Source organism: Amblyomma maculatum, chromosome 2 (genome assembly GCF_055883805.1).
Source record: "Amblyomma maculatum isolate TAMU_Amacu chromosome 2, ASM5588380v1, whole genome shotgun sequence".
Taxonomy (NCBI): domain Eukaryota; kingdom Metazoa; phylum Arthropoda; class Arachnida; order Ixodida; family Ixodidae; genus Amblyomma; species Amblyomma maculatum.
The window spans coordinates 41,840,425-41,852,313 of NC_139345.1; the positions used below are offsets into that span (position 1 = coordinate 41,840,425).

Below are 11,889 nucleotides of genomic sequence, written 5' to 3' on the forward strand. Positions count from 1 at the left end.
ATTTTTGTCAGACGTTTGCTCATTGACCATGTCACGATTGAGAACTGCATTTCTATGCTCAATGCAAGAGACATAACCAGCCAGCTGAGCTGAAAGTGGATCCCTTCACAGAATTCAGCCTGCCTCACGAAAGCAGAGTGGCTGAAAGCCAGTTGTAAGATTCCTCTGGTCGCCAGGTGTGGCCAGAGAATTGTAAAATGCTCGTCGGAAGAAGGAAAGTGAGCAGGTAGACTGATTTACAAAATGGTGAGGCTAGAAGAAACTCGACGTTTATGCATGCTTCGCTGCTTAGTCCCCAACCACAGGGCAGGCTAGCTAGGAAGGCGGAATTACAGCTACCCACCCGAGATTCCCGAACAGTGGCTCCCATAACACCACACACACATATAATCGCATTAATTGCTTTTCTCACTTCACTACCATGAAAGCAAGCAGTGTAATGAGCCCCTTTTGATAGTGCCATTTACTACACGCATAGAACCAAACGCCTTGCCTTCTTGCACACTGAAAAGCACTGCCCTCGGCCACATGGACGTGCCCTCCTAGGTGTTTTCTTTCTCTAGTGCTAATGAGCCCCTTTTGATAGTGCCATTTACTACACGCATAGAACCAAACGCCTTGCCTTCTTGCACACTGAAAAGCACTGCCCTCGGCCACATGGACGTGCCCTCCTAGGTGTTTTCTTTCTCTAGTGCTAACGCTTGATGCTTAACTGTCCCACAGGCCCATTACTTTGCTGCTATAAGCTGCAGCAGCAGTAGCTAGAATCATTGCCATTACATATGGTATACCAAAAAAACCTCCCTTTAGAACAAAAAAAGAAAAAAAAAAAAAATCAATTGTTTTACATGGGGAACATGCTTGGGCACAGGTCACCAGTTTGCATAGAGTGCATGAATGAATCAAGCAAGCAGGCATTCCTGCAGCTGCAGTGTCCAGCTTGTAGTTTGCAGCCTTTTTTTCTCAGTTGCAATTAATGCATTGCAAAGAGGAACCTTGTGCAAGTGGCAGAAAAAAAAACAGGTTCTCATTTTTTGCACAGCACTACTCTCATGCTGGCTAGCTTACAAAATGTGAGTTTCTTACAAATGAAATTAAAGTTCAAATATATTGCGACAGTTCAGTGACATGGAAGAAAGGGAACTTCGACATTATGTCGCATACATTTTCGTTGTAGCGCTAGCAAGAAAACTCCATTCAGCTATAGTGAAAGGTAGAATGTTTCGCTTGTATGACAAGTTGTCATTACATGTTAGGACTTCAATAACCATGCTTTACATATGCACGGACTAAATGTGATGCTAACAGTATGTTCTGCTGTGCTCGTGTTCCCCTTCATAACGAGAGTCACTAACTAGTCCTTATACAGATGCTGATGCAGTATATATCAGAGTGACAGGTATCCATTTCCTGCCTCTATGTGACATCTCCTTCTTGTGACGTACATAACACAAAAAATAAGCATGGAACGTTGACTTGCTCCTGAGCCGACAACACCAAGTGCATACAAATGGACAAAGCAGTGTAGCAGTCGTCCTTACCTGCCCATGGTGTACGATGGCTGGCACTGGTCACTACAATAACTGTCCAAGACAAAAGCACGGCAGCAATTGTGGCCTTCATTTTGATTGGTGCGTAATGTTGCGATAGTTCAGCAGCAGATCTTGCAGAAATGTTGCTCGCAATGATCTGAAAGAGTTTATAAAGTGCATAATAATCAGTACTAGCAGCAATTTGACACCTCGTCAAACCACCACAAAAAATGTGCACTAAGAAATACAGACATGTTCCTTGTAGAAGTGCTGGATTAGAAAAAAAAAGTAATTAAATGCCCTTTATACTGCTTTTTCCGGTGACACTAACAACTTACATACCCCAATTATGTTTTTTTTTAATAATATACACACATTATACACACATTTATAATATATGACACAATCGACGCAGGTCACATACCCAGCTTAATGAACAAGGCTGGCTCACAAGCATGTCTAGGGGAGCTACAATATTTCCTATATTTAGTGTAACATGAAATCATAATACCATTGCTCTAGACATTTTCACAGCCCTCAGAACAACCATCCGTTTTTGGGTTGCCAGAAGAGCATGTTCGGGCTTAATTCATAACTCCTTCCTGCTGACAATATAACCACGCTTCAATCTCACTTTAAAAATACCTCTACAGCATTCACAAAAATGTTCACACCATTGCAGCTTCTACATCATCATCATCATCATCATCAGCCTGATTATACCCACTGCAGGGCGAAGGCCTCTCCCATATTTCTCCACTTAACCCGGTTCTGTGCTAGCTGCATCCACTTAACCCCTACGAAATTCTTAATCTCATCCGTCCACCTAACTTTCTGCCGCCCCCCGCTACGCTTTCCTTCCCTTGGAATCCAGTTTGTTACCCTCAGCGACCATCAGTTATCCTCTCTTCGGACTACATGTCTTGCCCATGTCCATTTCTATACAACATACAAATTTTAAGCTGCCTTAACATATTTTTGCTTTCAAATCTCGAATTAAAACATAAAGCGACAAAAATGCTTGCGATCACTTTTTGTTACCATTTTAAACTTTGATTAAAATTCCGTCATTACGGTCAACTGCATGTTTTTACCATCAAGCTGTGGTTCTAGACAGTTTTGCATGACGATGCTTCAGTTAATGAATTAAACAAGCCTTCCGCATCCTTAATGATGATTACTTTTGGCTAATGTGCACTCCAAAAGCAAAGGCTATTATGTTTGCTACTTTTCAAAATTTTCTATTTTACACATACTCAGTTAGTCATTTTTGTAATCACTCTGTCAACAACCTCACAATAGATTCTTTCAAGAAAGCCTGGAACCTAATGTTTAGCGCATCACCATGAATTTTTAAGCCAGTTCCTTCGCTTTTAACAAAACTGCACCTCTCAGGCTACTAACGGCACGACAACACATACGTTCTGCCGAGCCCAAGGGACCAGCTTTTTTGGCTGCTTAGCCAGTTTTTCTAAAAACTGCTGAAAGGCGACACAAGTTTTTTATTACATACAGAAGACCAAGACTAGTGACAGTGTTATATTATTTCTCAAAGCACGGAGACCCCGACATGCTACTTAATGAGTGATGTTTGCTCTTGACAGGCCAGCAGTTAGCGCACAGGAATTTTGTAACTTTACGTTACTGCACACAGATATGGAAGTCCCTGTACACACCTCATTATTGATAGTGGGTCAGGTAGCAGAACATTTAGCGCATTCTTGGAACTCCCAAACTTTAAAACAGTGAGGATAATGTTCTCCTCGCTGGAAATGAAAAGAGCCCAGATACATTATGTGCATTTAATGGCTGTGTATTTACAGTCAGAACCTATGTGTGCAAGCAGCACTGAAGCATTTCTAGTCTAGGACAGTGTGCAAATTCCAGGCATCGCATATTGCACTATGGTACATTAGCAGTGTTATCAATTTGGTGGACTGAAGATGTACGCATCGAAGAGCAGACAAGCATGCAAAATGAATGCTAAGATTTCACAGAGACGCATTGCTTTACAGCAAGCATGCTATTCTTGCTGGCAGTTGCCTCACAGCAGGTTAAATACAAGTTGATCGAATATTTAGGGGGAACCCCAAGATGGAGTAGATTTGTAATAAGGAAGCAATTAATCATTGGCATCCACCTAAGCGCAGCCATATGGCTACAAAGAAAAGCTATACAGCTTTCTCAGAAACTTTATACTTAAAAAAAAATTCGTCCTGTCAGGGATCGCACCCGGGACCACCGCCTTTCTGCGACAGTCACTCTAACAACTGAGCTAACCAGGACGGTCAGCAGAACAGATAGTAGGGCGAGAGCGAGCTGATCTATAACTCAAAGTGGGAATGGTGTTGATCAAATATTTAGGAGAAACCCCCAGGTGGAGTAGATTTGTAATAAGGGAGTAATTACTCATTGGCATCCACCCAAGTGCTGCCATACGGCTACAAAGGAAAGCTTTCTAGCCGTATGGCTGCGCTTGGGTGGATGCCAATGAGCAATTACTCCCTTATTAAATATAAGTTGACAATGTTTAACGTGTAGAGCATTGTAGGAAGTAAATAGAGAGTTTAAGTATAAGTGAAAAGGTGAATTTGGAAGCGGAGTTCTCATTTCAGTTGACTTCAGGCGCTCCAAGAAGAAAAGAAACCTTTCATAACCAAAAGCACTCAAGTAACATGTCAGTTCCTTGATAATTACCTGATAGAATCGCAAATTTTATAGCAGTAACGAAGTACAGCGATTAGACACCTATTTATAGTCATGCACTACAGTTCAAGCAACTGAGCAAAAAGCGGTCACATCGGAGGTGCTGGACACATCAAATGACGCCCATTTGTCACTTCCGCGGCAAATTATGGTTTCGCACTCACACGCTGCGCACTCTCAAAATAAGAGGCTTCCCAACAGTACAACAGACCAACAAACAAATTCACAAATAATCTCAAATGGGTGATTTAAATCCGCACGGTTAAAGAATATATGAGCGTTCACCTAAAGGCAGAACGATGAGATCACCTACTTTTTTGAGGATGACTGAACCCATCTGTACGCAAGATAGCGTCCTCAGCTGTAGATCAAACGGTAAGCACAAAAACAGTACGTTCTGGATGCATACAGAACCTTATGAGAATCTTACGGTTTCCTGATATAGCATCGAAAACAAACTGCAGATGCAAGGCTCTAACAAAAGAACGTAGTCACTAGTCATTAGACACCACGCTTGATGCGCACACTCAGTATGGATATTCTTGCGGCCTCACAGTTCGAGACCAAACTATACCACTCAAGTTACGCTAGAATAAAGTGATCAATAGAAACTGGAAAGTTATGCGCGAATGCGGCGAGTTTATGATGAGTAATTACCTCAAAACGCTTGGCTTGGGTTAAACAGCCGAAAGCCTCTCGCTGGCATAGGTGTGCTTGTCGGCTTGAGATCGACGACTCCTTTTAACACGCTTGACTTGAAGCAGCGTTATCAATTATTGCAGCGGAAAATTGAACATGGTAGGCGAATGAAGCATATTAAACATTTCTGCGCCGCACAGCGAAGCACAACTCAGAGCAGCCTGGATCGGCTGCAAGCAAAAAACATAAAATCAAAAGCCGCGGTTTGCTGAGCGGCGCTGCGAACGCAAGCGTTGTTTTATTTTTAGAAAAATACTGTTTTTGTACTCAAAAGTACCCATATTGGAAGAATTTTATCTAATCATTATTTAAACAAGAACAATAAGTTTGTTTAATCCTGATTGACTGAACAATTTGATTTGTCGCATTATATTTCGAGAAATAAAACTGCAGAGATCTTCCTGGGATCATTTTCTTTCGTAAAGTGCAAAGCGGCAAAGCGCCTCAGCATGTAATGAATGACGCACGTCCACGTTCTGCCTTTACCGACTGGGAAGCTGAGCCGCTGAGCAATTTCGTTCCCTCGAAGTATCGAAGCATCCATAAAGATGCATGAAGCGTTACAGTGGCTAAAATCATAGATGGCTAGAACAGCTAGAATACTAGCCGCGTCCGCATTGGCGTTGGTAGCGACAACGATGGCGTTCAGTTCTGCTATGGCGGCTAGCAACTGTTCACAACAGGCGATGCGAACGCGTATGCGAGCCGTCCGATTACGAGTAATCACGAGGCCGAATACTTATGCATCGCTGTAAAACACGTTCTGAGTTCCTCGCGATTGGATTTGCCACCGAAGCTGTCAGGTCTAAGTTATAAATTTCATGCCCGAGACATCAGCAGTCTTCGCGTCGCTTCCGAAGTCGCCGACGTCCTCGCAGTGCGCTGGCGGACGCTTGGTCGCCTCTCCAGGACCTAGGCGAGCCAGCCGCTGTCGTGAACGGACAGCAGCAGCGAGTTATCGCAGTTTGCTGGCTGCGACGTGCGGCTAAGGAGCTGCTGGCAAATGTGAACGCAACATGTTGTGTCCGTCGGAGCCGGCGACGGAGAACGGCATCCCAGTGTGCGTCGCGGTTCCTTCCGCTGCGCCCGCCGCAGTTGCGGTGCAGGATTTCAACGGTGGCCCCGACGGAAGCGTGAAACCTGAAGGCAGTGGACCGAATGGAACCGTCGCGGGTAACAACGGCAGCGGCTGCACTCCCGTTGGACCTTCTGCCGGCACCGCGACGAACACCGCTCCTGCGGATGCCGATGGGGGCGGCGATCCCAAGCTGAAAGCGCTGTGCGTCGTGCAGCGCTCTGCCGAGCTCACTGCTGACTCGTACTCGAGCACGGATTCGACAGGCACAGCGGTAACACCGCGTTACTGCAATGACCCGTACTGCCAGCTGAAAGATGACTCGGCTTCCGCAGCGGTGGTTGTGGCTGTGGTGCCGAACCACACAGACGGCAGCAAGTCGTGGAAGTGCGAGGTCTGCTGCAAGCAATTTGCGCAGAAGCACCATCTGCAGACCCACTTGCTTTGCCACTCTGGCGTGAAGAGGTTCGAGTGCCAGGTGTGCCACAAGGCGTTCAAGCAGCAGGCACACCTGAACACGCACCTCCTCATCCACGAAGGCCGGCGACCGCATCGGTGCCCCCACTGCGACCACAGCTTCCTGCAGGTGAGCTGCTCTTCAGAAATCGCAGTGGTTGCCTCCTCGCAGAAGCGAAGTATTCGTAGGATGACCACCTATGCGCTTTTTCATCTCGAGAGTTAACTACAATTTTTGTTTGTTTGTTTGTTTGTTTTTGCCACTATATGAAGGGTTACAGGTCAGCCGCTCCCTCTCTGGCAAGCACATTGAGCTTCACTTTACCACCTGCGGCCATGTGAAAGATTGAATGGTCATTGTTCATTGTCTTTTGATCAATTTACTTGGATTACTATCTCGAGGTTGCTAGTAGTGAAACGGCATACATAAACGGCACAACTGATACAGCAAGTTAGTTGCTGTTTCCGTAGCTCTGGTATTTGAACTACATATCTTGGGCATTTCATCGCATATATCAAGCCTCTTTGTTGTCTTTATATTGTAAACCTACAGAAATGCTTGTAAAGTTGCAGAACTAGCATATCAATTCATTTCATGTCACAATTGCAGCAGTAGACTCGTTTGCTCTGTGTCTGACAATGGTCTTTGAAGCAAATTACTGTACATAACAGTCAAAAGATGTTTGGCCATGCGGCTACCAATTATAAATGTTGCTGTTATGCTAACCGTAAAATCATCTTCAGGCCTACGCTATTAGATGTAGGTACAAAATAGGATCATTGCTAGCATGCACTTGCAATGTTCTACTATGAAGCACTTCATAACCTCTTCCATGTCTAGACTGCAAGTGCTTTTCTGTTCTGTTGTCATCTACTTGGTTTGTGACCTTATGTTTACGAAATGGTAAGACCTTACATCACGAGTATAATATTTAGCACAAAACGACAGGACGACAGAAACACGGGATGAACACAGGCGCCACTGACAACTGATTTATTGAAGGAGAGTGAGGTATACAAATATGCAACAGGCCTGGGGCGCAGGCACAACCTAGCGAGGAACTTGGAAAGCCGCATATAATCAGGTTAGATACAATAGGACATTCATCTCAGTTTTATAAAAAACTGTATAAGTGTCACACTATTCTGGCCCACTTTCCTGATAAAGTATGCTTCCAAGGTTTCATAAGCAGCTTTTTGATGACTCCTACCAAGGATTGATCACTACGGAAACTTGGCTCACAACTGAAGCAAGCAATGCAGTGGTCAACAAGATTTGTGCACTCCTTATTTTCCAGATCTCTTGCTTGCTCCCCGAGATGGTCGTTCGCGCAGTCTGGCCGATGTACACTTTAGTTTTGCGCTAATTATTATACTTGTGATGTCAGAACACCAACTAGCCCAACATTTAACTCCTTTAAGCTGAGACCTTAAAGTTCATTGTGTACATTTAGATTTAGAAATTATGCCCCCACAAAGCTCGGTGCCTATAGCTCCCGGCTGCTGGACCCGAGGTCTCAAGTTCGATCCCAGTCACAGCAGCAACATTTTGATAGAGGGGAAATGCTAGGCACCCGTGTATCATTTGATGTCAGTGCATGTTAAAACTCTAAGTTGTCAAAATTAATCCCGAGACTTTCACCACAGCCTCTCTTGTAGCCGGACTTTGGCATATCGTACACATAAATCGAACTTAACATTTATGCCATTTCTGACCATTGAATTTGCATAAAATGATATTAAAAAGACCTCAAATGTGGTGCGTATCTGTACCTTTGTCTTTTTGACGTTTAAGAAAACTTGCAATAGAACTGAAAATTGGTTCAAGCAGTATTTTGAGGCAGCTTAATGGTTAAAAATGCTAAAAGGATGTACAATTTTTCATATTCATATTTTCTTGCTAAAATGGTCTGCATTAAACTGTACACCCCAACTTAATAAACACACAGTACACAGAGCAGGCTATTTAGTGAAAGATAATACTATGCTGAATGGTTTCATTAATAGCACAGCGATATCTAGAACGCAAATGTATGATATATAGGTGCACCATTGTTCGTTTGCCGGCACTTGAAGCTAGGACAAATATGTCCCACTGTTATATAAAGGGTTATATAAACGGTTAAAGGAAACGGATTACCTTTGCCCCACATTTTCCGGTTTTCTTGTTCTCTTTCTCGGTTGTTGTGGTTTGTTGGTCACTGCACAATGTCACCAACTGATGCTGTAGCAACTGCAACCTGTGAACAGAATTTAACTCTACCCTCTTACCTATCTTTGTGCAGTACTCACCTTATTAAACATAGAAGTCGTTTGCAGTTGCTCAGTGGCAGTCACACTGGAATGGATCTGTTTAGTAACAGGTGGAGGCTACTAATAGCCTATAACCTTTACTGTTTATGAATGAAGACATAATGTCTACCATGCCAAAGAATCCACCTACACAAACTCCATTGTCATATCATGGCTAATAAAATCTGTGCAGATAAAGAACACTGGGCAGATGAAGATGTAGCATAGTCATCCAGCTGTCTTTGGCTCATACCGATTGTTGTCTGTGCAGAATATCTCTTGAAATACTTCTGTGGTGCACCCACTGGAACACAAAAGCAGAAAAAAAAGAGAAAATGCAGCACATTGCGTGTGTAAAAATTGTCCTCGTACATTTCAGGAAGGTGCAGACATAGCAGGAGTGAGCCATGGGAGCTGTGCTCACAAAATGTTGTTCTGCCATTGCAAAGCAAGATTCACATTAAAGAGTTGCCCTAGGAAATCACTCGAGTGCTTCCATCCTTGCAGGTCACCCACCTGAAGAGGCACCTGGTGACCCATGGTGGCAGCTGTCTGCCCTGCGCTCTCTGTGGCCGGCGGTTTGCCTTTCCCAGTGATCTCTCCTCACATGTTGCCAAGCACCACCCACCACCCCTGCTGCGTACCAGTGCTGGTGCCCCTGTCACTGCTGCCCACAGACTGCAGTGTGAGGTGTGCGAGCGGCTTTTCCAGTATCCGAGTCAGCTGCGGGATCACATGCTGGTCCACACACAAGTGCGCCGCTTTGCCTGTCCCGAGTGCGGCATGCGCTTCATGAAAGAACACCACTTGCGCAATCATCTGGTCACTCACAGCCCCGTGAAGCCATTCCCATGCCCCGTTTGTGGTAGGGCTTTCTCTCTCAAAGCCAACATGGAAAGGCATGTTCTTATACATGAGGCCCAGCGTAGGTTTGGCTGCGAACGCTGTGGCAAGCGCTTCTCGCAGCCCCAGACACTCAAGATGCACCTAGTGTCACATGCCGACGTGAAGCCGTACTCATGCAGTGTGTGCGGCAAGGGCTTGGCACGAGCACACAACCTGCGCGCTCACATGGCCATCCACCAGACAAGCAAGCCACACCGCTGTCCTGATTGTAGCAGCACATTCACGCTCCGTGGGAACCTGGTGCGACACCTCAAAGAAAAGCACGGTCCGGCCGTCACCCAGGTGGGCTCTGTGCCTGCTGTCATGGCCCCACAGAGCCCCAATCGCAACATGGCCAAGCGCAGAAAAAACCCGCCCAAACGGCTTAAGAAGTCCGGTGAATGTTCCGGTGATGAAGATGGGGACAACGAAGAGGAAGGGGAAGAGGAAGAAGATGAAGCAGAGGGAGAACAGGTGGAAGCAGCTGGAGTGGATGTGGAGCGAGACCGGTTCCAAGACCTTTCAGGACATAAGTATCAAGGCCTCCCTGGGTCCCCAGAGAACACGCGCACTGTTGAAGTCCTTCAAACAGCTGCTTACTACCCAGCTCCTATCGTGGCGCAGGAAGTGCCGTCATCAGAGCACAAGCCGTTCTCACTGCATTCCCTGCAGCCAGCTTCAATGTTTTCTGCACCTGGCTGCTTCTACGGGGAACTTCCAGCTGCAACACCTGCTGCCGTCGGTCCTGAAGAAGTAGGTGCTCGACTTCAAGCGCTGCATGCTGCAATTGATGATTTGGCAGGCAAGTTAGGTCCTGACCACGACAAAGTGACGGCACTGCATGCAGCATTGGATCAGCTTGTGCCCCCATCGCAGCAGCCGAGCTCTGCTGCACCCTGAAAAATGCACAGGCCTGCTGGAACTTTATGTAATTATAGTGAAGTCAACATGCCACTTTTTTTTTTTTTTTTTTTTTAGTTAAAAGGGCTGCTTCAGACACCACCATTCTAGACAAGGCTGCATCTGGGGATGCTTCAACCCAGAGCTAGCACATTGCTAGCACATTGTTGTTAGGTTTTATTTTCGCGCAAGCACTTCTTTTGTAGGGTGAATGTAGAACGAACTACATGCGATGTGGCACTGCTGGCAGCACCACTGACTGCCAGGTTGCAAAGGAACTGTGTGTGACAGGGTATCTGGATTGTATCTGGCTTTCCTTTCTCGGTTTGCCAAAAGACAGGTGTGCTTATCCCTGCCAAGCTGCACCAAGAACAAGAAAAAATGAACGCCATTGTGCAGCATTCTACAAGTGACTGGACTTGTTTACGTGTGACCTGAATGACTCCTGCCGGAAGTCGTCTTGGCTGAGGGAAAGAACTCCAAACAGAAATCTTTCTAGTTAGCTGAAATGAGTGTTTGAGACAGAGCAATCACGCTTTGTGTAGTACATGTATTTATGAAATACAGATGATAAATATATACTACGGGTGTCATGGACTTTATCAATATGATGCACTAAAGATAAAAGAGCTATGAGAACATGTGCACTGTTGAAAAAAAAAACTTGTGCAATTAGCTTGTACTTGTATATTAAGTATGGTATATATCTGTGATACTGGAAGCCTTAAATAGTTTGTCAGTTACACTAGCAACATACCCTCTTTGCCAGATGTAACCAAAGGATTGGACTGCTTCTCAGTCATATAGTGGAGCCCTTATAGCACACCTAAGGGCCAGACAGTCTATAAAGGTGAGAACAAGAGTTGAAGTGAAATTAAAGCTTGCGAGGAGTAGAAGTACTCTGTTGCACAGCTAGTAAACAAACGCCATAGCCTGGCTAAGTAAGAGAGATGAAATAAAAGACAGATAGCTTAATGCAGTGTCATACGTGCAAGGCCTCTCGTGTTAGGGTAAAGCCAATTTTAACACTACAACGTAAAAGGCCCTTCTGTCTAAAAAATTTAGCGATGGTGTTGGCACTATGGGCGAAAAGTGATGAGCATGTTCCTGACTGGTTGCAGTTGGCAGGTGGCATAGCCTGGCACTGATTGGCCGGTGGGTCGTGCGACATCACGAGAACAAGTGATATGGCTGTATTAATGGGAGCTGCCTTTGTAATGAAAGGGTCAGATAGGAATTGAAGCCCTCGCAACTCTGGTAGCCAGGTTGAGATAAGAAGGGGAAATCACTGGGTTCCAAGTGGGAGAAACTGCCCCTGGCCATGTAGGCATGTTTGCACAACTT

The 11,889-nt window shown here is 45.2% G+C and overlaps 2 protein-coding genes across 2 annotated transcripts in view; one reads left to right on the top strand and one right to left on the bottom strand.

Annotated features, from left to right (window-relative positions):
• The window catches only part of LOC146198505 (semaphorin-2A-like), a 68,965-nt gene extending 63,787 nt beyond the window's left edge, over positions 1–5,178 (bottom strand). The window contains exons 1-2 of the mRNA XM_084594004.1: positions 4,896–5,178; positions 1,542–1,689 (exon numbers count right to left, since the gene is read on the bottom strand). Of these exons, the coding sequence (XP_084450130.1) occupies positions 1,542–1,623 (82 nt within the window). The 5' untranslated portion in view covers positions 1,624–1,689; positions 4,896–5,178. The remainder of the gene's footprint in view (positions 1–1,541; positions 1,690–4,895) is intronic.
• A 336-nt stretch (positions 5,179–5,514) lies between these two features.
• Positions 5,515–11,126, top strand: LOC146198506 (uncharacterized). Its single transcript, XM_084594005.1, has 2 exons — positions 5,515–6,598; positions 9,268–11,126. The coding sequence occupies exons 1-2, from the start codon at positions 5,954–5,956 to the stop codon at positions 10,543–10,545; spliced, it is 1,923 nt and encodes a 640-aa protein (XP_084450131.1). The 5' UTR covers positions 5,515–5,953; the 3' UTR covers positions 10,546–11,126.
• The last annotated feature ends 763 nt before the right edge of the window (positions 11,127–11,889 follow it).

Excerpts from the sequence above, each read along its gene's own strand:
- LOC146198506 (XM_084594005.1), top strand. The coding sequence starts at position 5,954 with ATGTTGTGTCCGTCGGAGCCGGCGACGGAGAACGGCATCCCAGTGTGC. Across the intron at positions 6,599-9,267 it reads GCGACCACAGCTTCCTGCAG|GTCACCCACCTGAAGAGGCA; the intron begins GTGAGCTGCTCT and ends CCATCCTTGCAG.